This window comes from Dendrobates tinctorius, unplaced genomic scaffold (genome assembly GCF_039654945.1).
Source record: "Dendrobates tinctorius isolate UK_male_01 unplaced genomic scaffold, ASM3965494v1 ptg000011l, whole genome shotgun sequence".
In the NCBI taxonomy this organism is placed as follows: Eukaryota; Metazoa; Chordata; class Amphibia; order Anura; family Dendrobatidae; genus Dendrobates; species Dendrobates tinctorius.
Window position 1 is genome coordinate 13473515 of NW_027361679.1, and position 26559 is coordinate 13500073.

General features: G+C 40.4%; 1 protein-coding gene across 2 annotated transcripts in view; it reads left to right on the forward strand.

The window, feature by feature from the left end:
- Window positions 1-401: 401 nt before the first annotated feature.
- The window catches only part of UNC5C (unc-5 netrin receptor C), a 560809-nt gene continuing 534651 nt past the window's right edge, over window positions 402-26559 (forward strand). For both annotated transcript variants that reach the window (XM_073589804.1, XM_073589811.1), the window contains exon 1: window positions 402-1013. In XM_073589804.1, the coding sequence (XP_073445905.1) occupies window positions 899-1013 (115 nt within the window). In that variant the 5' untranslated portion in view covers window positions 402-898. The remainder of the gene's footprint in view (window positions 1014-26559) is intronic.

The window sequence follows — 26559 nt, forward strand, 5'->3', positions numbered from 1 at the left end:
AGGAAACACAAGGTCCGTAGAAACAATTATATCCGGATGAAAACGATTAGATGTCTTGTAGCCAAAGTTGTCATCCCTGTGGCCGTCTTATCCTTTAGTCTAGGTGATAGAAAATATGATGCTTTAAAAAGAAAGAATCAGCAGAACTAGAATAAAGCTGGGAGCCCTGTTTTACAATAGATCTGAATGCTGCGTATTTATCAGTGTTTAACCCCTTCCCCACCGAGTTGTATCAGCGGAGAGGATTTTAATTAAGTGCAGGAGTAAAAGACAAATGTGTTTTTGTTGCCAGTGTTTAGACTGAGTGCTGATTCCAGATCCAGGGATCCATGTCTGCTCTTCCAGACAGGGAGGTAGGGCTGAGAGAAGAGGGAGCAGGGTAGCAGGAGCTGACTTTCTCACAGTCTCCTTGTAACAGAGAACAGAGGCAGACACACATTTTCTCTGCCATCCACATGCATGTGCTCTCACCCAGCTCCAGTGTACTACTAATGCTTCACCTCATGCTCCTCTACCTGCGCTCACTGACTCTATGGGCTTTTAGGATCCTAACCGGCGGCTCCCTACAAAATCACATAAATACGAATGCGAGATTTTAAAGCATTTCTACAGTGACTTTTTTTTTCCCCATCCTGTTCTCGTTTCCACTGAACGGATTTCTTTTACTTTCTGACACATTGCACAGATTTTCTCCTATCAATAAGGGATTAATGAAGCTGGAGGATAAGTCAGCGGTGGCTGTCGCTATGGTTATTTGGGCATGAGATCCTTGTGACTTAAAAAAAGGAAATAAATGTACTTGAAATTGTCTGCGTAAGTATTGGCAGACTCTCCCAGCATTGAAGAAAGTGGAGTTTGACCAGCTATAGTGAGCCAGCTTGTTGTGCCTTCCAATACCATGAGGAAGGGTCTGGAAACTGCCAGCTGCGGTCTAAGGCTCGGATACATCCTGCAGATGTGTTTCCTACCTGCCCTGGCCATACTGACTGCCAGTAGTACTTTCGCAGCTCAAGGTAAGAACTTATCCCTGGCCAGGTAAAGCACAAGGGCAGAGGATAAGGATGTGGAGCTCAGTCCACAGATCCCTGCTGCATTTGACATGGTCAATGTGTTTCTATGTATGTGTGATGGATGGACTCTCCTAGCATGAGTGCGAGTTTCAGGCATAATTCTTGACTTGTGTGTCTTTGCTTCTGATGGCGGAATCAATCTGTCACGTCCAAGATTTGCAATGAATCAGTTTGCTTTGCATCTCAAGTCAACAGAGAAGGAAATTTTAGACATTTTTTGTTGGTTTTTAGAAGAGTATGGTGGCTAGACCGAAATTGGATTGGGAACGAGTGGAGAAGGCGATCTTGAGATCACCTCGTCGTCAGTCTGTAGGGATGTGATGAAGACTCGGTGAAGCATTACACGCTCTTTCCTCTCACTTTTAGCATTTCCGAGCTGAGCGCTGAGCGGTGTATAGGAACTCGTTACTGGAATGAGGCAACAAGCGGAGCATTCAGTTCATGATGCGCCAGAGCGGAGGGCAGAGCCCTAACTAGTCTCCCTGAACAACATAGGGTGGTACCACACCGGGTGCCAGCCTGTCTGCTCAGTGGAGATTGGGCCAGGTATTACTGACACTAATTAGTGATGCTTGCTCTGCTGTGAAATATGTTTCATAGCAAACCATTCAGGACATCATTACCTTCACATTGCAGTTCATAGGCTGTGATTGTTTTAATAGATGACAGTGCACTGGTTTCTCTGTGCTTCTGAATCACCCTGGTTAGAAACACTTGCAGACTATGTAAAAAGATTGCTAAAATTTAAGCAGTGTGCTTACATGTTATATAAAGATACATCGGAGATATATATATATATATATATATACTGTATATATACTGTATATATCATGACTAGATGTATGTATGTTATATATGTGGTTGTGTGTCTATATATGTATGTTTATATATTATGATTATATGTGTATATATGTTATGGAATGTTATGAAATATAAATACATATAGTGAATATACTCAATGGTTGGACATATCTATCTATCTATCTATCTATATTGCATGGAGCTACTTATTCACATGTGTCTGTATCTATATCTTGGCGCTATATAAGCAGACATGGTAAATAAATTTAAAAAAATAGAATATTCATTTCATAAATGTAGTTAGTACGATTACTATTTGTAAAAATAAGTGACCTCTAAACATCACTTAGCTGTTGTTCTGTATACCTACCATGAAGCCCTCATCCAGTATACCTCTGTGTTTTGACACATTTGCTGGCATATGTATATATCTCGCATTAATAGCTTATAGTTCATTACAGCACTCATACTTGAAAGGTGTATCGTATTGAGAATATTTGCATCTTCTTGCCTATATGCTATATACACACTATATTGTAGCAATACCATATACAGTCCATTCAACAAAGAGCGCTAACTGACATTAAAGTGTAGTTTGAGTTTGGCCAATATGGCGCCATAAGAAGTCAGATTGTATGAACCAGCAGTGAAGTGAAACAATTTTACCTACATTGTATGGCAATGATATTTTCCTAATCACAAATTAGAATATTGGTGATGGAAGTAAGAGGTGAGATAAAAGAGACAGTTTACTGAAAATAAAGGAGGAATCAGTGGTGGGAGATTTCCAAATAGGTTTCCTCCTTAGATAAAATTCTTCAGAGAAACCAGGATGGGCTGAAGGGAAACAAGATCAATAAAGAAAATCAGCCAAGAGATAAAGGGATTACTACCTTGAGAAGAGAATGAGACAAGAGAACCAAGGCACATGTTTCCGTTACGCTTAGGCATGTGGATTTAAATTGATAGCTGTTTATCAAGTGCGTTTGATATCCACCCAAATCCCCCCCATGGATGTGATGATAGTTCTCATGGATTCTATCTGCAGAGTCCAGGGGAGCAGAAATTACATCTTCTATTTTCTAACCCAGGGACGCCTTTAAAGGCATTAACTATCAGCTTGGCTTTCTAAATTGTTGGAAAACCTAGGGCTTTCCTCTGACATATCGAATGTTGGGTAAATCCTTCAGTCAGTTTGTACGCTATAACCAAGGGCGCCAGTGGAAGCGATGTATAAAGTTTAGGACTCAGTTTGTTTTTTGGAAAAATAAAAAATCAGATAGCTAAATAAAATCCATAATTGCAAATTTTAAGGCTGAGTAACCACAACTGGTACAAGAAGAGAAAACATAGCGTACTTTATATACTATTGTGTATCTATAATAGTAGATATAACAAAAAGTCAGCAAGGACAAGGTCTTTTCGGGTAATATTCCATTATTTGTGTGTTTTTTCACATTATCCGAAAAACTATGCAGTTTGATTGAGGGGAATGGAGGAATCTATGGCAAGCATTCAGTAAGAAAGACCTTGATCCAGGAGGCATAGAATCTAAAATAAAAAGGTATGTGAAGCGTAAAGCAGTGGTGAAAAGAGATCCTTGAACATAGCCTTGTGGATCTGAAGTGTTGGCATTAGCTTAGTGTATTCTAGATCTTCTTTCTATTTGCCTGTTTTTAAAGGTACAGTATGGACTGCCTGCTGTCCCTTGGGAAGCTAGCTATGCAACGCATAGGACACTTATCCAAAAGAAGCTTCTGTCAAGACAGTAACTGTATATTCTCAAGAAGGTGGGATCTATAACCCCACTTTATCACAAGTCTTCATCTGTAGACATGATGTCAATAAGGTCACGGAGATACATATCAGAGCTTCTTCTCCAGACATTACAAAGAGCCCAAGACAAAGTGCAGATTAGAAAACTATGTATATCTAATGCAAGTAGTCTGTTCAACTTTTTAATTTTGGCATTGATCTTCATGGGTAGTGCTTTGATAAGGAGAGTAGAGTAGTTAGTCATATACACAGTAGTATTACCATAGGATTCTTCTGACCATATATGACCACTTTGCTATGGGTAGAGACTAAACCAACATGGTCTCAACCAATTATGGTCCAGCCACTATTGCATTTACTTCCATTGCTCCAGAATAGTCGGCTACATTGTACTGCAATGTAGGAAAACTGCATTAAATATAAAAGCCATAGAAAGTATAAAGTGGACTAGTTCTCTCTGCACATTCTTTATTGGCTTCATTTGAGCGCATTACTCGGCACTTAAGGAAAAATATATTGCATCTGTTGATAAACTCCTTCGGTGAAGGGACTAGAAGCAAGTTGTTCCGGTGAGTGGGAGTATGGTGCAGAAATAATGAAGATGAGCAGATTTGTTAATGCCTGTGAGAAAGCTGTTTCATGCTTACTGGAAAAATGCTTTATTTTTTATTTTTAATCAGCTGAACAAAGAAGTCTAGTCTTTTTAGATCCTTTAAGAGAATGTGACAAAACTCAGGAAATGTTATTAATGGTCTAGTAGATATGGGAAGACACCCATATACAGTATGCTACATTCTATTTACTTAAGTTAACAGAAATAAGTGTAAAAAAAGAAATAAAAAAGAAATAAATAAAAACATGTTGGACCATGAGTAGTTCATGATCATAAAGGACATATATCCTGCATCTTTACAACACAAAATAGTTGCCAAGTATTTATTATTTTTTTTTTTTATTATTACTATTATTATTATTCATGTATATCATAGCATTTTGATAGAGAGCATGGTGACACAGTAGGCGTCAAGGAGTCAATTCTGGCCAAGGACTATATTGCTATGGAGACTGTATAGTCTCCCCGTGTTTGTATGCATTACCTCCAGTAATTACCGTAAATGTCCTCCCATCCTATATCCATTGGATAACTAGTGTTTTCTGCTACTGGATCTCTGGTATGGGATAGGAAATATTTATTATCAGCCTCATTAGATGCTGATGTGAGTGACAACCATATATATGTAGCATTGTGGAACATAGTGGTTCTATGTAAGCATCAGAAAAAAAATCAAATTTACGACATTGCTTAAACTTCTGAGGCCCATTCGTATGAGGCTCCAAGTTGGCACAGAAGTCATATCAATCCTTCACAAACTTTGCCTGTTCCTAGAAACCTCCATGTGTTCTTAGTAGCATCTTCTTTACCCATTGTGTCTAAAGGGCATGTCACACTAAGAGATATCGCTAGCAATATTGCTATAACTAGTGACGTTATAGCGATATTGCTAGCGATATCTCTGTGTCTGATACTTACCAGCGACCCGCTCCCCCACTGGTTATCGCTGATCGCGCGAGAACGTTCAGGACTGTTTCTCGTCGTCAGCTTCCTGCGGCGCTTCCTGCTGTGACGACGAGCGACGCGTGGAGCCGGGCGGGGGGACGCAGGATCGCCTGGTGTGACAGGTAAGTAGCGATCCCCGTCCCCAGCGATGTCGCTAGTGAGATCTGCCTGTGTGGCAGCTCACTAGCGACCACTTAGCGATGTACCAGTGATCCTGACCGCGTCATATCGCTGGTCGGGATCGCTGGTACATCGCTAAGTGTGACAGTACCTTAACATGTATGGCTATCTAAGCATCTCATTGATCTAGTGGGACAGAGGAACAAAGGCTAGCCTAGCCTAAGCTTGATAACTTCATTTTCTGCTGTCAAATGAGGGTTGAGGTTTTATCTATAGATCCCCAGCTATGCTCTCATTATTAACACTGCTTCAGTTCAAAGTCCTAGCGCATTACAGTGATTTTATGAAGCCCAAAATTCAGGAGGAGTCACTTGATGGGTACAACTATGTTGTCAAGCAGACAGATATGTAAGGACAGCAGACACAAATTCTTGACCAGGGACAGGTGAGTGGTCTGTGCTTGCGAGGGAGCCAAGTTGAAAGCTTAATATGCTTGAAATGGGTGAGCGAACATCGCCTTGGATATTACCATTGTGGCTTCATCATTCTGGATACAGATAAGAAATGTTTTCCCTGATTGACATGGAGGCAAGGCAGGCAAGCTTTTCACAGCCACGATCAGACATGCTTTGCTTTCATTTGTATTTGATAGACACAAGCAGTATAAGCTAAAGTATTATCTGGATGTAGATTAAAAGGCAAAGCTAAAGGAGACGACACTTCACAGACATAACTTCAGTGGCGGCGTCAGACATTTGCATAGTAATATAAGCAGGTGGTTAGAAAGATTACATCTTCAGGTATAAATCCTTTTACACAGAATCGCCCATTATACTGTATATATTGTATGTAGCAAACAACACAATGCTGCTTATTTTTTCATTGTTTTATTCAGACTATTAGGAAACAATAGAGGGTGAAACAATTCCTTTTTTTTCACAGATACAGTCTGGAGGCTTGCTGTAGAATCTCATGCATTACACATTATAAAGCAAGTCATAAACAATGGACTTCTGTGAAGAATATAAACACTGAATACAGTCATGAAATTTCAGCAGAAATCACACATATGTGTCACTAGTCAAGTTTTACTGTGCATGCATGGGTTGATTATTGGCTTACATAGTAGCAGCCTATAGGTGGTACTAGAGAGAGTTTTCCTAATTCTGGAGGAGAGCTAATTTGCTTAATCTGCCCCTAATGCATTGATGTTAATACATAGTACACAAGCGTGTTCTCAATGACTTGAAGGAAGTATACTCTAGATCCTAGGTAATCCTAAATTAATAGAGGAGAGTCTTCAGTTCAGGATAACCATCTCTTGAATAATAGTGTCTCCTGTACTGGAAGACTTGTTCTGTCCTGTGTTGCCTACACCACTCAAAAATAAGAATGGGGCCTATATAATGCTTAAAGAAGCACTCCTCCCGTCAGTTATTATCTTCTCAATATATTGCAGTGATCATATTATATAGCACTATGTACTTACAATCAGTGTCTGACTGAGATGCCAAGGCTCCACCAGTAACCAACTTCAGGGCACTGTTTGGCCTTCATACACGTTGACACGGTGTGCAGTCTAGCATACAGCATAAACCACTTTTCAACTACATGCAAATGTGACATGATCCTCAATCACAAATTTATATAACAATGAACTGGATAGATTGTTAAATCAATAAGATTCTGCCTTTGGCTGTATGTAGTGATTCAAGTATAATGTGCCAAATACTGCTCATATAAGAGGGTGGTGACCCACCAGAGGATTCTCCTTTTCTTCTGTGGGCCAGTCCGAGCCTGCTTACAATTGCTCATTTTGCATTTCTACCCAGATAATTCTTCGATTTCCTCTGCTCTATGGAGAAACAAAAAGTTTCTTCTTCCTGCATGAGATATACCCCTCTTCAACTCCTGACCCAGCTGTTCCGCTCCACCCCCCTGCCAGGGATTATTGCAGTGTTGACTCATACAGGGAAAATTTACCTCCTGTTTCTACACAGAGCTTAGAAGTTGTGATGGGCAGTCCGGCTCTTTTTGACGATTCAGCTCTCATGGCTTGGCTCAGCAAAATGAGCCGGCTCTTTTTGGATCCTAAATGGATCCCTATTAAATATGTGTTCACAATACGTGAAAACATTTATGCTGACATTAATGTATCCGAAACCCTGCCCACTAACAGCAGAAACTCTGCCCACTTGCTAGTAATCAATGAAATTGATGAGTGGGTGGAGTTTTGTGTGGGTGGGCGGAGTTATGTCTGCTGAACACTGGGATTTTACACCCAGTGAGAGCCATTCAGAGAGTTTAGTGCCTGTCACTGAGGTGCCGACTCCCATCATTCACAGCAGGGAGCCGGCCCTTTGTACCGAATCATTCGCGAATGACTCATTACTACGTAGAAGAATTCAGCTAGTCAGTTTTTAATCACGTGATGTCATAGATCTAATGCAAAACTGAAGAATTTGCTGGGTAGGAAGGCAAAATGAGCAATTGTAAGCACACAGTGCTGTATAATATGATGACTAAATAAGAGGATAAAAACTTTGATGGGAGTGCTTCTTTAATCTTCCCTGTTGATGATACCACAGAGAAATTGAAAAATCTCCCACACACTACAGCAGATCAATGAAGGTACCTACTGGATGGATATTTTGTGATCATCTAATTTTCATGGGTACTTCTAACAAGTAGGCATTGTCCAAAGAAAATAACCCCTTAAAATGGAATCTGTCACTAGGGATTTGCTATCCAACCTGAGAGCAGCATGATATAGAGACTGAGATACCGATTGCGTCTCTGGACTGATTGCTGAAGTTTTGATAAAGTCACTGTTTTATCTGATGCAGATCTACCTGTTCTCTTAATGCTGAGCTCTGCATAACCCCACCCACACCACTGATTGACAGCTATCTGTATGTACTGTGCATAGGCAGAAAGCTGCTAATCAGTGGTGGAGACCTGGGTTATATGGAGCTCATGAATATGGAGCACTAAATGACAGCAGGTTTACTAGTCCTCTAGTGATAATTTCCAGATGATAAAACAGTGATTTTATAAAAACTATAGCAAGCAGCCCATTAAGTAATGAATTGATAAAATCAGGTTCCCTATATTATGCTGCTTTCAAATGAGGTGGCAACAACTTTATGGCAAATTTACTTTAAGAACATGATTTAGTGACGATCTAGAAGTGATGCAATGTGTTACGTTAGCTTGTCATGTAATAATATTATACTCTTCTGTGTTCGTTTTTAAAACTGTTCACTGAAGCGAATGTGGTAGTGATGCCATCGCAGTACTTGTGCAGTGATTTCACTTTCATTGATGCAATGAAATGAACCAGACGACTTGCAAAAACATTCAGTGGAGCTGGCGCTCGTCCTGTCCATTCAAGATGGAGCGCCACTCCACAGAGCTCGGTTCCAGAGCCCCCTTTGCATGATTCTGGGCCTCAGCGATTGGCTCACCCGGTAATTCAGTAAGGATGGAGGATAACGTATGGATAGGGAGTAACTAAGTGGCATACACAGACACCATGCAAGAACAATTTATGGGCCTTTCCAGGCCAATAACTCATCATAGTGCACTATTTCACCTGCTTTGGAGGCAATAGTGGCCCCTTACCCCTGTGTAGCTGCACAGCTTACACCAGTAATATGTCTACCCCGGGATAAGTTAATACACTGCTGATAACCCTTTTAAGTAGGAATTACTATATTAAACATTTTTTTTCTATTTTGCGTTATTTCGCACTATTAAATGAAGGGTAAATATAAAGTAATCCTAAAACATAACTACTACGTCCTATCAAAAATTAGAGAAAGCTGAAAACTGAGCATAACTGATTAATTAAAAGGCCTGTCTTTATTAATAGTCAGCTCTGAACCACTGATATGGAAAACCTCATGAGTCAGAGTGCAGATCAGCATGGCAGGATCTGGACGCATCTGTGGGTAAGAATAGTGGGCAGGCATTAGACTGTCCATCATAGATGACAATGTGCCAGGAGGGGGTGACAGTTGGAGAGATCTGCAATTGTATTGACGTCTGCAGTTATGAACTTGGCACATAAAGCGCTACTGTGTGTTTTTCATTAGCAGTCTCAGCAAGTAGATCTTAAATGATGTCCTGTATTAAAGCAGAAAAGGAGCAACTCCCTTTCCCCACTCACAGTAAATACTTCCTTCAGTCTTTCAATTATGCATGGGATTCAAGCTTCCCTTGACGACACCTATTTTTATTCATTTGGATAAATGAAAATTTTAATTTTGTTCCATATTAGGAATGATTTCAGAGACATAGTAGATTGCCATATATAGGAAATTGATCATATACCCACTACCATAAGAGGACACTACAGTATTGCCATGCAGCAAATGCTGTAAAGCTGAAGAAACAGGAGTTAAATTACTCATTACTCTGACTTAGTGCTCCAGGCTAAGTGTAACCCTTGATGGGGTTAAAAGAGCACAGACCTGGCAATTAAATGCAGACATTTACTTTGAGTGGAGCTGAACCAACACAGCTAAGATCACCGGTCCAGTGACATTAGAAGCAGGTGACCAGGCAGATGCTGATTGCCGAATGGCTGCAGGGGATTGACTGGTTTTCTTCAGATCCAGGGAGACTGCTACAAGGTCTGTAAGAAGACCATGGTCATAAAGATCTTGACAGGGACATAATTAGTTCAATATACCCAGTAAACTTTACTCAGGTTCTTCAGTCGTTTTTTTTACGGTTTCACTAAATTTGATCCCAGCATTTAAGATGTTTCCACTCAACAGTCAACATGGTTGTCTTCAGGGGTTTCCAGGACACTTACCAAGTAATCCTATGCTGCCTATAAATATGGATACAATCATCATGTGTACACATGAGTTTAGGGATGATTGGAAAATCGATCATCAACTCATTTTTGTGGTCCTGAAATACTTTACTCAGACTTGGGGAGTAATTCTATGCCACAAATGCACATGGATGCAATCAACATGCACATAGAAATATGAGATATGGAGTGATTCTGGCAAAGTATTCCTAAAAATGTTAACCTTGACACACAAACTGCCCATACAAGGAGAAATTATCGCCCATGCTACCACAAAATAGTGCAAATCATGCAATCTTTAGAAGGATGCCATTGAAAAGAGTTGGCATATGTTCTACTAGGGTCCTTTATTATAATAAAGGCACAGACCTGAAGGACAATGTTAAAGTACTGTCACACTTAGCGATGCACCAGCGATATGACGCGGTCAGGGTCGCTGGTGCATCGCTAAGTGGTCGCTAGCGAGCTGCCACACTGACAGATCTCACCAGTGACATCGCTGGGGACGGAGGTCGCTACTTACCTGTCAGACGAGGCGATCCTGCGTCCTCCCGCCCGGCTCCACGCTCATCGCTCGTCTCTCCACAGGAAGCGCCGCAGGAAGCTGACGACGAGAAACGGTCCAGGACGTTCTCGTGCGATCAGCGATAACCAGCAGGGGTGCGGTCGTAGGTAAGTATCACACACAGCAATATTGCTAGCAATATCGCTATAATGTCACAAGTTATAGCGATATTGCTAGAGATATCGCTTAGTGTGACAGGCCCTTTAGTTTCAAAGTATACTGTGCAGCATGATTTCTGCTGTTCCTGCTGATAACAGTTATTGATGGGGGCCCTCAGAATCAAGACCCTTATAACCTTTGATGACATCTTTCTATTTTAAAGTAGGTTTGACAACTAGGTAAACACTGAAGATCTGGCTTTTGAAGCTCTTGTTGATATCACGGGATGAAATGCATCTGGCCTTACAAGCATAGTACTACAGAGATACTGTAGCTAAAGTTATCTTGACTCAGATAAAACAACACTGGTACAATAAGTTTAATTCAACTCCTAACTTGAAATCAGTCCAAGGGCTTTTGCAATGTTAAGTTATCTTATAAGTTACCTTGGTAACTTCTGCTACAAGTTATTAAAATGGCGCTTTGTGAGCCATGATAACCTTTGATGCATCTTTACATGCAGGCCTTTCAGTATTGTAAGTGTCAAAGCCATTTTCCCTGCTTCTAGAGGAAAATAAGATTTAACTTTATTCTTCTTTTACTTTTTTTGTAGAATGACTGGTGAGCTTTGGGTCATTGTCTTGCAGCATGACCCACGTACTCTTGAGATTCCGCTCATGGACAAATTTCTTGACATTTTCCTTTAGAATTTGCTAGTATAATTCATATTTCATTTTTCTGTGAAAGCTGGAAAGTCATCCTAGTCCAGATTCTGCAAAAAAGGCCCAAACCATGATACTACCACCACCGTTCTTCATAGAAGGTATGAGGTTTTTATGCTTAAATGCTGTGCGATTTTTTTTTCAACATAATGCTCCTAATTTAAACTGAAAAGGTCTATTTTAGTTTCCTCCATCCAGAAAACATCATTCCAATATCCTTCTGGCTTATCCCATGTAACCTTTATCAAACTACAGACAGACAGCCATGTACTTTTTGAAGAGCAGGAGCTTTTTCCTTGCAATCTTGCCATGCAAACCATAATTGTTTAGTGTACTCTTGATGGTGAAATCATTAACATTAGCTAATGTCAAACATGCCTTTAGTTGCTTAGAAGTTATCTTGGGTTCCTTTGTGACCTCACCATCTATTTTGCGCCTTGCTCTTGGAGTGAGCTTTGATATATTTAACCACTCCTGGAGAGGGTAATAATGGTTTACAATTTCCTCCATTTGCACAGAATCTGTCTGACAGTGGTTGGTGGAGTCCAAAATCTTTAAAGATGGTTATGTAACCTTTCCTTGCCTGATGAGCATCAACAACAATCTATCTTCTGAGGTCCTCAGAAATCTCCTCTGTTCATGCCATGGTACATTTCCAGAAATGTGATGTGAAGATCAGACTTTGATAGGTGCCCATTCTTTAAATAAAACAGGTCTCCCACTCATTCCTGATAGTCATCACATCGACTGAAAACACAAGACATATAATTTCACCTTCACACTATTATTTATTTTACTCATTTATATAGCGCCACCATTAATTCCACTGTCCCCGATGGGGCTCACAATCTAAATTCCCTATCAGTATGTCTTTGGAATGAGGGAGGAAACCAGTGCAAACAGAGAGAAACCAGCGATTTGATCCCAGGACCCCAGAATTACAAGGCTGCAGTGCTAACCACTCAGCCACCATGCCGCCCATTATCTGCTAATATTAGGTTTACATACATTGTTTTTGCAAATTGCCACTTCAGAGAGGAAAAAAATATTAACTCTAGTGCCACCTATTGGAAATAGCTAGACTTCAAGTCCTCTTCCTCGCTGAAGAGGCAATTTGCATATCTAATTTCCCAGAGGAGTATTGCTTGACCCTGAAGTCTCCTTACTCTGGCATGTCAGGCATGTCACTCTCCACAAGGTGAGATGTTATCCCTTAGACGCCATACTTTTTTTTTTTTTTTAAACTCACTGACATGTGATATTGGATCAATTTCCTCAGTGACAAAAAATTCTAATATATTTTACTCATTTATTCGATTTGGTTCATTATGTACATTTAGAACTTGTGTGAAAATCTGATGTCGTTTTCTGTCAAATTTTTGCAGAAATATGGAAAATCCCGAAGGGTTCACAAAACTTTTAAACACCACTATAACTGCTGAATTATGGGAAATATGAAAGGATAACTACCCAGTTCCTAAATTTTGTTTAATCAACTTTACAAATAGTAGGGGAAAATAAACCACTCAGAGGATCCATTGACATTATTTGCTTTTCGTCAGAGCTCTAGTATTTTGGATGGCACAAGCAGAGTAGTCTGCAGTGGCTATTCTTTCTGTCGAAAATATGAAAACACCATTGAAAGCCTGACGGACCCCATTATAAGTCTATGAGGTCTGTCACTATGTTCTGAAATCCGTTTGAACAAATAAATCCATCATTGCTGTCATAGTTCGATTATGCATAGAAGCCACAGCGCTATAGTGAACACAGCCTGACTCCTGACACTATAAGCCCTTCCTGGGATACAATTTTTTGTTCCATTATTTTTCATTGTGTCACTTTTAGAATGTAAATGGCCACAGTGTATAAATCTATGTACGTATGTCATACTGGGAAAGAGCTCTTCAAGCAGGAGAAAAAAAAATAATCAGCATCTTCGAAGTGCTTGGTGCGGAAAATGTGAATTATAACATGAGAATAGTGTAATCTTTTGGGGATACACTTTTAATTAAGTGCCAACACGTTTCTTGTTTCAGAAAGACTTAATTATCTCAGCGTTAAAAAAGGAGCATTTTATTTGTAGATTTCGCTCTGAAGTGTCTCCTGTGCATCAGTCAATAAAGCGCCGAGCTGGAGATCGCGGCAAATTCAGAAGGCTGCATTAAGAGGCATGCAAATGATTGCGTGTTTGTAGTCAGTCAGAGATGAAGAATGAGCAGAACAGGGACATAATGCATTGTTAGACCAATAATTGTGCAGTAATGAATGCTTGTCCTCTAACCTCACCCAGGCAAGACACAACATCTTTTATTGGTTTAACCCCGTAGTCTCAGGGCACCATTATAGAGCCAAACATAAGTGATTCTATTGTACTTGCTGTAGGAATTTAGAAGTTATAACTCATTTCCTAAATATTTGCATACTATTACATAGTTTATTTTTATCATGAGTGCTGAACAGTGTGCCATTGTATCACTCATGCATATCATTATTTTACTAATTTAATTTCTTCCCCAGCATTTTCTGATTTTTCTTCCCATAATGATGCCTGATATTAGAAATCTAAGGTTACGTTCCCACGATGAGCTTTTGGTGAGTTTTTGATGTTGCAGATTTTTTTTTACCATTTCTGCACCCATTAAGTAAAATAGGTTAATTGCATTTTTTCACAAATACGCAGTGTAATAAAAACGCTTCAAAAATTCATTGCGGGAATGTAGCATAAAAAATATTAATGCACGGTCAATTAAAGGCAATTAATTACAAACTGATTTTTGACCACAGTGACCAAAAGACTGCAGTTGTCATTTTGTGAAACGAGCTTGTAATGTGAATATAACTAGGTATAAGGGTACCGTTACACTTAGCGATACACCAGCAATCCTGACAACGATATGGATCGCTGGTGCATCGCTAAGTGGTCGCTAGTGAGCTGCCACACAGGCAGATCTCACCAACGACATCGCTGGGGTCGGGGGTCGCAACTTACCTGTCAGATGCAGCGATCCTGACGTCCTCCCGCCCGTGTCCACGCGTCGCTCGTCGACGCCACAGGAAGCCCAGCAGGAAGTGCCCGACGAGAAATGATCCTGGACCTTCTTGCGCGACCAGCGATAATCAGCGGGGGAGCCGGTCGGAGGTAAGTATCACATGTAGCGATATCGCTAGCAACATCGCTGCTACGTCACAAAATCGGTGACTTTACAGCGATATTGCTAGCGATATCGCAGTGTGTAACGGGGGCTTAAGAGGATAGATGGGATGTTGAACTAGGAAATTAGTCTGATTGCCATTTGTAGAGGGAGAAGAGGTACTTATATGAATGTTATGGACTGCTAGGGAACAGTCAAGCTAACTCCAGCACCATTCTGTGTCCTATTTGGAGGAAAGGTTTCCTGTGCATAAATACCGTATAAGCCAACCCGAGTATAAGTCGAGGCACCTAATTTTGCCATGGAAAACTGGGTAAGCTTATTGACTTGAGTATAAGCCGGGTATGCATTGTCCTCTCATCCCTGTCTTAGAATGCATGGCTCCCCATCTCTGTACTGGTATGCATGGCTCCCCGGTCCTTGTCCTGATATACATGGCTCCCCGGTCGCTGTACTGCTACGCATGGCTCCCCAATCCCTGTCCTGCTGTGCATGGCTCCCTATCCCCTTTCCTACTCACCCACCAGCATACCCTCGCAGCATCTCAGTGGTCCCGGCATCTTCACAACATCTCCATTGGTTCCGGCTTCCAGCAGCTCTTCCAGCGAGATCACGTGGCGCCGCTCATTAAGGTAAGGAATATGCGCTCCATGCCTATGGGAGTGGAGATGTGTGTATATTCATTACCATAATGAATGCTGCTGGGAGCTGGAACCATGGAGATGCTGTGAAGACAACGGGGCCACCGAGATGCTTCGAGGGCACTCTGGTGGGTGAGTAGGATGTCTTCTGTGTACGAGGACTCTTTGTTTCCAAAAGTGGCTTTCTAAACTAGATCAGGGATATAAATGCTCTTTTATCTTCAGAGTATGGATGCTATACCATGAATCAACATCAGTCATTTTGACTTTTTTCCCTGTTATTTCTTTTATGCCTTTTTTTCTCTATTTAACTATTTTTTAATTATCATAAGCAATATCTACACCATTTGTTTGACGTTTGATACCAAAGTAAAAAAGAAAAAAAAGATTTCTATGTACCAAAAAAGCTACAATGAGTTAAATGACTTTATACCAGGGAGGGACACTGACTATGACATTCTTACATATATTCATCCCCCCAATTATGGTTTCCTGCCTTGTCCAAAAATACTGCAGGGAAACTGTTGAGAAAACTGATTCTATACAGTACATGTTGTTCTTTCCTACGAGAACAGTTTTAGCTCTGTTGGCATCACTTGTGATGTAAGACATCTTCGTGCACCGGACTGCAGAAACTTACTTGTATTGGTTCTACTCTATGTCTGGCAGAGAACGACAAAGTGTACAACTTTGCCATCAATTGTGCCCGGCTTGTGACAAATGTAATTCCAATCTAAGCTACCAATTGTTCCCAGTAGTTACGTTTATTAGTTCATTGCTTTAGTTTTGACTGAGCTTTTGGGACGAAAACTAAAATGTTACTTGTCGGTCTGGCTCTAGTCTGTTCACAATGGCTGTGATTATTGTATCTAATCCATGATTATAGTGTTATTTGGCTGTTGTTTAAAAAACAATATTAAAAAAAGGAAATTGTTTATTGATTGGCCGCAATGTCATAGACAAACATATTCTTGGCAAGTTAATTTTAATTTCATGTGATTTTGGGCTGCATATGTTCGTTTGGGTCGCTGACAATAATCTGTTTCTCAGCTGACAGCTCATTGTAATACTGGGCACACGATTTTACCACCATTTCATTAAGAAAATGGACTGAAGATCTGACAAAGCTGCCAAGTTCGTTTTAAAAAGGTTGTTGCAAAATAGACTTTTATGACATCTAAATCAGAGAGCAGGTTTCTGTAACTCTCATTAATTTCATGGAAAATTACTACACCTCTCTCTCCGTTAGAAGTGTGTTGTCCACTTCTCCCATGATGTCTAATTGACATATTCACTTGGAAACATGCTACTTAGGCACCAGGCCACATGTTGGACAGTCCATTACTTGAAGACACTATAAACAAGTATTTTTTACTGCAGTTAAAAATCCTCTTTATATTGACATTATTAAAGATTTAAATGGTTAATGGTTCAGACTTTCTATAATTTTTTGTAAGTTGCGCATCTTTATAAAACAAAGAAATAATCATTAACTACAGCTTCCAAATCCTCAGTCGACAGAATGCTGAGATCACTGATTGGATGGGACATCAGCACCTTCGGTGGAATAATGTCCAATTCATCAGCTGGGACCACTGATTGGCTTCATCAGTGCTAACCACTCTACAAAACCCCAAGGGTTACTATGGCTTTTAGTCCCCTATATAGGGATCTGGATTAACACAAGGGCCCCTGAGCCAAAGCTAAGGAGTCAGCTCCTGTTTAGTGGTGTAATGGGGCAAGAGGAAAAATGAAGTAGCCAGCTCTGAACCAGGAGGTGTGGGTAGTTACAAAATAGTCTGGCGGGAGAAGTTAGTAAACAAGCTGAAGTCAGAACCAGGAATATCCGCTAAGACACAGGATCTGAGATACACACATGAGCTTTTTATGCTACAGTTGTAAGTGGGTGAGAAATGATTCTCATGGGTTTAAATAGCTTGCAGCTCCACCCAGGGCTGACATCAGGAAGAAAAACAAACTAGAGTCTAATACCAAAGCTTCAAGACTGGCGGAATGCACCAAATAATATGAAGATGGTGACAAGGTGCGTTCGCAGCCCGGGGTCCACCGTGCAGAGATGTTATCTGCTGCTCGGTAATGGCTGAGACAAAATGGCAGTATCGCACTAGACACACATGGGTTAAACGCCACCCAGTGTGTAGTAGCGACGGGCTATGTTGCTTCACAGAGCCACAGAACCACAGAACACAGATGCTGCACCCTGTTGACTGTCACAGGGCACAGCTGAGTCAGCGCTAGTGCTCAGTCTCAAGACTCTGTCACAAGGACGCGGAGGAAGAGCCTCTCTAGACCCACTAAGCGCGCAGCGTCCCACCTGCAAATGCCACTAATTGACGCTGGCTACTGTGAAGTGCAGACAAAGTGCACAGTGACGTACAGGCAAACCACTACTTGGCGCTGATGCTAGGCCCTGACTCTGCCTCCTACCTGCACTATCAGCCTAAGCACTAACTGGCAACGCTGAACAATACATGCATACCAAGGGTAGGGATTTCATAATGAGTCATTCACCATAGACATTCATACCTGCATGCTAGAGCATGGCCGTGCGATCCTTTTATAGCCTTCCAGGACCTTGCTTATGGCACAATCTGAGCTGCTTGAGGACCTGAGCATGTGACCTCCAACCACCAATGAGCGGTCATCTCATGGGCATGCTCAGATGGAAAAAATCAGGACTTAGTCCCAGGAGCGTCTGCTTGCTGCTGACTAATGCTGAATGCTATAGCTGAACCTGGGGCAACACCAGGAGTCAAACGCAAAGCATTGCCCTGAGCAAGACGCTGGGACCGACATCTCTGCTAAGCAGGAACCTCTGCAGCAGAAGAAGAATGGGAGACAGCAGAGGACATGGCTCGAGATTCCACCATGCAGCAGCAGGAACTCAACAGGTCTACTGAACAGTCTTCGGGTCAGTCCTTGATAACAAAAGTAGGCCTAGAGAGACCAAGCACAGAGGTCACATTTCAATGAAAAGTAATAAATATTTAATTTAAAATTATGCTTACCTTATGGTACAATTTGAGAAATCCTTGAAAACACCATAAATCATTGTATTACTAAATGTTATGCAGATTTCTAATAAAGAATATGTTCCAATCCCCCTGATAGTTTCACAATCCCTGTTTGCAGTCAGTGAATGGCAACATTCTTATTTGCATTCAAACCTTTGCTGATCATACACTAATGGCACCTTGTACCTTTGTCAGTTGCACACGATAAGGAAAGGTTTGAGTCTCCGATTGTAAGCAATGAATGTTTCCTTTCAGTCACCACAATCAAATAGAGTATAGATGAAAAGTTGAAGCAAAAAAGTTAATAAACTTACTGTAAAGTAGCCCTTTCCATTAGTGTGGAATATAGTCTTGTCACAAAAAGGCTGCTTTATATTTTACCATAAACCGTGAAGTGCTGGTGATCGCTAAAATTTCAGTAGAGTATTTATTGCTTACTATTAAAATAGGCACTTGAAGTTGCCGAATATCATGAAGACCAGACCATCCTTCAAATGTCTTTGTTTTTAAGTAGCCAACAAAAGTAAAGTGATTTATGTTCAGAGTTGCTTACAGAACAGCACATAGCAGCATTTGACTTAAAGTATCATATGAACCAAGTCAAATTTTTTAAATCCCGTGACTAATCATATCCATAGATGTTTCTTTTATGCCCAAAGAACCATAAGAAAGAGGAAAACAATTGTGATGTGCAGCCATAATTTTAGTAGAATGCCTAAATCATAATTTATACCGCATTTACATTCATGGCTCTCATTTCTAAGTATAAGCAGTTCGTAATATTAAACTTGGTGTGATGTGATGGATGCATTTCCAGTCATTGCTCTAGATACTAAATCAATTCTGAGCACATTTACATCAAATAAATTTACTTTTATGAAACTGAATTATTTTACAGTTGTCAAATTCAACTAGTTGGGAAGGTTTTATGAAAGCCCATAAAAGGGAAAACTCCATTAAAGGGGTATTCCAATATTCTAAAGTGATGACATAAAATTAATATATTGGGATACCAGTTTGTCCTCTTCACTGACACCACGAGTGACTGCAGACTTGAACCCTGAGGCCAAACTACCCCTTTACACTCTGAGTAGACAATTCAAGTCTATAGAGCAACCTAGATGCTCCATCGAACAGAGCCACATGTCCAGACAGAGAATTAACTGGGAATTGAAAGAGCAACCACTTTAAAAGGTGCAAATTTTTTCACAAAGCTTTCAACGTCACACCTCATAGTCTCCCACAGGACCTCTACTAAAAGTTAGCAAATATGCATAAAATAATGACATAACCTAGAAACATACCATCACTTTATGAGATGGGAAAACCTAGTTAATTGATGATGTCTTCTTGTATGATGAGGTCTTATTATAGCTTTGGTGGTTCTTCCGTAAAAAAATTGGCTTTAATTCAAATATCCTGACCTATTCCATTGGTCTTGACATGCATTAGTAATTTACTGCAGAAATATGAGATTGTTTTTGTGTATAAGGCAGCGATAATGGTGGACCACACTTCATTAAAATATGTAGTTGACTGATCTTCTGTAAAGACTTTCACGAGACAATCAAGTATGACTAATAGTGAATGCAAAAATTGTTTCACTGGGAAGGATTTAATATCTTTGGACCTCTCCTTCCAACAAACACATGCACTTTTCCAGCAAAACAGCTGTGTCATCTACAGCCTTCCATAGAATATGTCAGTGGCCCATTAGCTGTGAATAGGCCTGACGGAGTTTCAGCTTACACTGTAAACATGACCAGCTCGTTTAAGTTATATATAAAGGTATATTAGGAGAAATGTACTGCATTAGTCATTTGGCACAGGAAACATAGCAAACATTAAAATGCCGCTATTATTATTGCATGAATGCTACCATCAGCCATTTAATTTTAATTCAGCGGGAAAAAAAATAGAATCATTAAATCTACTAAGCAAGAAAGTTCACATGAGGAGTTGACACTAGGTTATTGAAAAAGAATTCTTCACATGGTACAATAATGTGTGTATAATAGAAAGTCTCATTAGCTCTAAACTGCCTTGATTAAATTAATTAGTTGGGCCCCATAAAATGAGGAAATGTGTTGATTTGTAATCATTGTTAAAGGGTGATAAATTATAAGATGTCTCACTAAAAGGCTGCATAACTTAAAGCTACAAGGACACCTGACTCGGGTTGTGTAAAGGCCCCGTCACACTAAGCGACTTACCAGCGATCCCGACACCGATATCAAGGTGTCAGGATCGCTAGTAAATCGCTATGTGATCGCTGGTGAGCTGTCACACAGACAGCTTCACCAGCGATCTGCACAGCGATGCCGAGCGCCCGGCATCGCTGGCCATCGCTGTAAAAAATAGAATCAAAATAAAAAATATAGTTATTCTCACCTTCCGACATCCCGTTCAGCCATCCTGCCTCTCTCCACGCTCCGGTCCCAGTGATCCTTTGCGAGAATGACCGCGAGATGTCACGGTCTCGAGGGATAACAAAGTCTCGCGGTCATTCGTGCAAAGGATCACTGGGACCGGGAGCGTGGAGAGAGGCAGGATGGCTGAACGGGATGTCGGAAGGTGAGAATAACTATATTTTTTATTTTTTTTTTATTATTTTTTACACCTGATCGCTGGTCTCCCGCTGTCACACAAAGTGATGCGTGCTGGCCAGCGGGAGACCAGCGACCAAAGAAATGTCCAGAGGTTTCTTCCAGTGATCAGCGATACCGGCAGGGAAGCCGCTCGCTGATCGCTGTCACACACAGCGATCTCGCTGGTGAGATCGCTGTTACGTCACAAAACTTGTGACTCAGCAGCGATCTCGCTACCGAGATCGCTTAGTGTGACGGGGCCTTAAGACAAACTGGAGGAGGTTTACTAAGATCAGTGCATTAGAATTGTGGCTCAATGTACCCCAAAAACTGCCCAACAATCCTTACATTTGTCAAGTGGCATGACAGAGTGGCAAAAATATGACAATTTGTGCCACAATTGTATCAGAAATTTGGCGCTTAATATTGAGAAAAGCTAAGCCAACCAGAAGATAGTTGGTTCAGGGATGAACACAGAAAGAAGAGGTCCCCTGTGCAAGAACAGTATATAGGCTGATTGCAGTCCAATAACTCATCATAATGCACCACTTATGTATCTGTAAAAAGTGCTGCTTTAGGCTATGAGCCCACAATTAATTTTTGGTGAGTTTCTGATGCTGAGAATTTTGCTGCATCTAAAACCCAGTGTCTTACAGTTCCAGCAAACTGGATGGGATTTATAGAAAAATCTTATGCCCACCGTGCTTTTTTTTTTATCTCAACGTAAACTGACCTGCGGTACATGTTTCACATCCGCAAATCATGCAGATGCAGAGACACAAACATAATCTCCGAGCACGCCCAAGATACTCTGAGAACACCTGAGTATGCTCTGAAAACTCGAGTAACGAGCACACTTGCTGATCACTAGTTTTTAGCCGTTTCTGAGTCAGAAACGCAAAGCAACTTTAATTAAGACATGATAGACCAAAAAGTAACAAAAAATGCAGTTTTAAAAGTGCAATAAAAATACTTGTAAAGAAAGAATTCAAAATCGCAATGAAAAAACAGCAGTAACTTACCATACTTTGCAGACTATAAGGTGCACCAGACTATAAGAAGCCCCACAAATGAGGAAATCTCTTGGGTATACCCTTTACTGTTTTCATTTTGTCATACCAGTGAGTGTGACAACACTGTGTCTTATACAGCTTGTAACTGCGACAACTGCTCTGTAGGAAAAAATTAGGAGAGAGCAGAACGCTACACTAGCAATGCATCCACTTCATTCTCAACTTTATAGGGGTTTCAGAGATTGGATTCCCACTGATCGTAAAGTGATGACACATCCTGGTTGTGTACCATTAGTTAATGACATGGGAAAATCTTTTCAAGTATGATCCTAATATTTCTTTCTTCATGTGAATTTTTTTTTTAGGAAAAAATAGCAGCTGGTCACATATTTTCGCTGAGAAAATTATCAGTTGATCTTTGCAATGCCTTCTGTATTAAATGGCTGTGTGTTATGAGACAATATAGTTCATTCTATAAATATTATGTGATAAAATAAAATACTAGCCAGAAAACTGCTATACCCCATGTTAAATAGGGGAGAACATTTGTGCCATCCTGATCATAACCTGCACAGTTGCTATCATTTTATCCAAACACAATAAACTTTGTCAAGCATCAGATGATTATATCTTTGTAGAGAAGTGTCCCCTGGGCTCATCATTGCTAGATTTCAGGATTATTGCTTTATAAATCGGTGATGACGGCTATTGATATGATCTTGACCCATTGTGCCATGGCCTCTTTCCAGTTTATGGACGCATACTTCATCAAGTGTAAAAAAAAAGTCTCTTCTACATCTTTCACCACCCCCTCCAGGAGAATGCTGACCAGAACAGCAAATGTTTGAAAGCTCTGAGTCAACAATGCCTGGCGATCAGGTTTCCAGTTTTGACAAATAATTTAAAAGCCAAATGTGCACCCAAAAACTGATACCCTCTATGTATTTCATCTTGCTCATCAGTCTCAGGTTAGGTTTACTAATGGTTCTCTTCTTATTGTCATGTGTTGAAACTGGCAGACAAAACTATCGAGCAGGAAAAGAGCCAAAGAGTTCTAGGATTCATTACTCTAAGAGTTATCTTTGCAGATGAAAGATTTGTACATCTAACCCGACCGAAAAATATAGCCTGTGTTCAACAATCACTTTAATAAAATTGTTTCCCACTAAAGTCCTTTGAGATAAGCCCTAGAAAGTCACCAACGGTGTGACTGCAAATATTTATCTACCAGAAAATGATTCGACATCAAAGCGTATGCTTATGGTGCAAATCCTTTGTGTCCCGCGCTTGTCGTTATCCGGCAGAAATTATGTGAAATGTTTCACTCAAATATTGTAAGAGTTTGATCACTAAAGCAAGTTGATCACAATCAGCTCAGTTCCATTTCATGTTTCATTATGTTGCCTTCCTCAGGCTAAATCTTCTAGTCATGCCTAGAAATAATAGGAAGACTCCGAAAATATTCTAAAAGACACGTAAACTCTTTCAGTAAATTGTATTGAGTGATTTTATGTAATACATGTAAGTTTAAAATTACCAGGTTTTTGCCACCTTATATGAGAGTAGCAAAATGTAGGAGTAGTGACCTTGATTTCAGCTCTGTGTTACTTACTGGGCTGCTTATTGAAGTTTTGATAAGATTACAGGAGATAATCAATAGAGGAATAGTAAACCTGCTGCCATGTAGTCCTCCATATTCATCAGCTCTGTATAACCCAACCACAACAACTGATTGGTAGCTTTCTGCCTATGCACAGTGTACAGAGAAAGCTGCCAATCAGAGGTGTGGGCTGGGTTATATAGAGCTCAGTATTCAGAGAACTGGTAGATCTGCTGCAGATAAAAATGTTGAAAGTTGTATATCACTAAAATCAGAGTCTCTGCACCTGCCTCATGCTGCTCTCAGCAAAAACCTGATGACAGATTCCCTTTAAAGAGCTATTGTAACTTTAACATTGTAATCTGAATACATTTTCAGTAATTCATTTTGGTAATGATTCCTCCATAGGGATGTCTGCATTTGTAAAATTTCCCCAAAACTCCTACTTTCATATTTTCTACATCCATTGTAGACAATTCAATCCAATGGGGGTGAAACCTGACTCATTTCAGACAGCATACATATACCTATAAGTAAGGACATTACTGTCTGAATTGCTTCAGTTTTCATGTCTCCCTGTGGCGGGTCTTATTGCTTTTTAAAGTTGATTGAATAAAGAATTTCATTTTATGATTCTGGTCCTAGACTTCAATCACTTTCACCCCTTCTGCATATTCGGTAGTGCCTACCCCACGGATCCATGCATCGGACAATTCGTCAGAATTGGTGAACTTTTTTCCTTTTTTTTTCAATTAAATCCAAAATTTTTATATGTCTATTCTCCATTCAATATCCCAAACAATAGCAATGATGTATGAAAATTATGATAAACTGTGGCAACACATTATAATTATTGATCATCTAATGTATGGGGTATCACGACATTTCCCCAAAAGTCGATATTGGAAGAAAGAATAAAACAATCTTAGATTATAACAAGCCAAATAGTTTTTTTCTCCAAGGGGAGATAAGCCACCACTAGAGGTGTCTGGCAGAAATATCCACTATTCTGCTCTGTCAAAATACATGTGCGATCGGCTTGAAAAATGATTACATTTAAATTAAACTTTAATGTAAATGTTTACTGAAAACCTAAATGTAATTATGAAAGAAGTTGGTGAATGTAGTCTACAATGAAAAGTCTAATTTAAAAATATAACTATTATATAAAGTATTCGGCCCCCTGGAACTTTTCAAGCTTTTTCCACATATCATGCTTCAAACATAAAGATACCAAATGTTAATTTTTGGTGAAGATTCAACAACAAGTGGAACACAATTGTGAATTTGAACGAAATGTATTGGTTATTTTAAATTTTTGTGGAAATTCAAAAATGGAAAAGTGGGGCATGCAATATTATTCGGCCCTTTGACCTAATACTTTGTTGCGCCACCTTTTGCTGCGATTACAGCTGCAAACCACTTGGGGTATGTCTCTATCAGTTTTGTACATCGAGAGGCTAAAATTCTTGCCCATTCTTCCTTGGCAAACAGCTTGTGCTCAGTGAGGGTTGATGGAGATCATTTGTGAACAGCAGTTTTCAGCTCTTTCCACATATTCTAGATTGGATTCAGGTCTGGACTGTGACTTGGCCATTCTAACACCTGGATACGTTTATTTGTGAACAATTCCATTGTAGATTTTGCTTTATGTTTGGGATCATTGTCTTGTTGGAAGACAAATCTCCGTCCCAGTCTCAGGTCTTTTGCATACTCCAACAGGTTTTCTTCAAGAATGGCCCTGTATTTGGCTCCATCCATCTTCCCATCAATTTTAACCATCTTCTCTGTCCCTGATGAAGAAAAGCAGGTCCAAACCATGATGCTGCCACCACCATGTTTGACAGTGGGGATGGTGTGTTCAGGGTGATGAGCTGTGTTGCCTTTACACCAAACATATTGTTTGGCATTGTTGCCAAAAAGTTTGATTTTGGTTTAATCTGACCAGAGCATCTTCTTCCACATGTTTGGTGTGTCTCCCAGGTGGCTTGTTGCAAACTTTAAACAGCACTTTTCATGGATATCTTTGAGAAATGGCTTTCTTCCTGCCACTCTGCCATAAAGGCCAGATTTGTGCAGTGTACGATTGATTGTTGTCCTATGGACAGACTGTCCCACCTCAGCTGTAGATCTCTGCAGTTCATCCAGAGTGATCATGGGCCTCTTGGCTGCATCTCTGTTCAGTCTTCTCCTTGTTTGAGATGAAAGTCTAGAGGGACGGCAGGGTCTTGGTAGGTTTGCAGTGCTATGATTCTCCTTCCATTTCAATATGATCACGTGCACAGTGCTCCTTGTGATGTTTAAAGTTTTGGAAATCATTTTGTATCCAAATCCGGCTTTAATCTTCTCCACAACAGTATCACCTCTTGGGGGTCTGTGTGGGCCTGCTGGGGGTCTGTGCAGGTTGCCGGGGGTCTATGCGAGCCTGCCGGGGGTCTGTACAGGCCTGCCGGAGGTCTGTGCGGGCCTGTCGGGGGTCTGTGCGGGCCTGCCGGGGGTCTGTGCGGGCCTGCCGGGGGTTGTGTGTGTGCAGGCATCGTCCGATGGGACTACAAGTCCCATCGGGCTATGCCTGCTGCAATGACAGTAATTGACACATTAGCCAATGATGGGACAGTAGTAGTCCCATCATCCGGCTAATATGTTGAATGTAAAAAAAAAACCATACATCCTACATACATACTACATATATACTACATTCATACAACATACATACATACATACTACATACATACTACATATATACTACATTCATACAACATACATACATACTACATAATACATACTACATACACTCACTGGCCACTTTATTAGGTACACCTGTCCAACTGTGTGTTAAGACTTAATTTCTAATCAGCCAATCACATGGCGGCAACTCAGTGCATTTAGGCATGTAGACATGGTCAAGACAATCTCCTGCAGTTCAAACCGAGCATCAGTATGGGGAAGAAAAGTGATTTGAGTGCCTTTGAGCGTGGCATGATTGTTGGT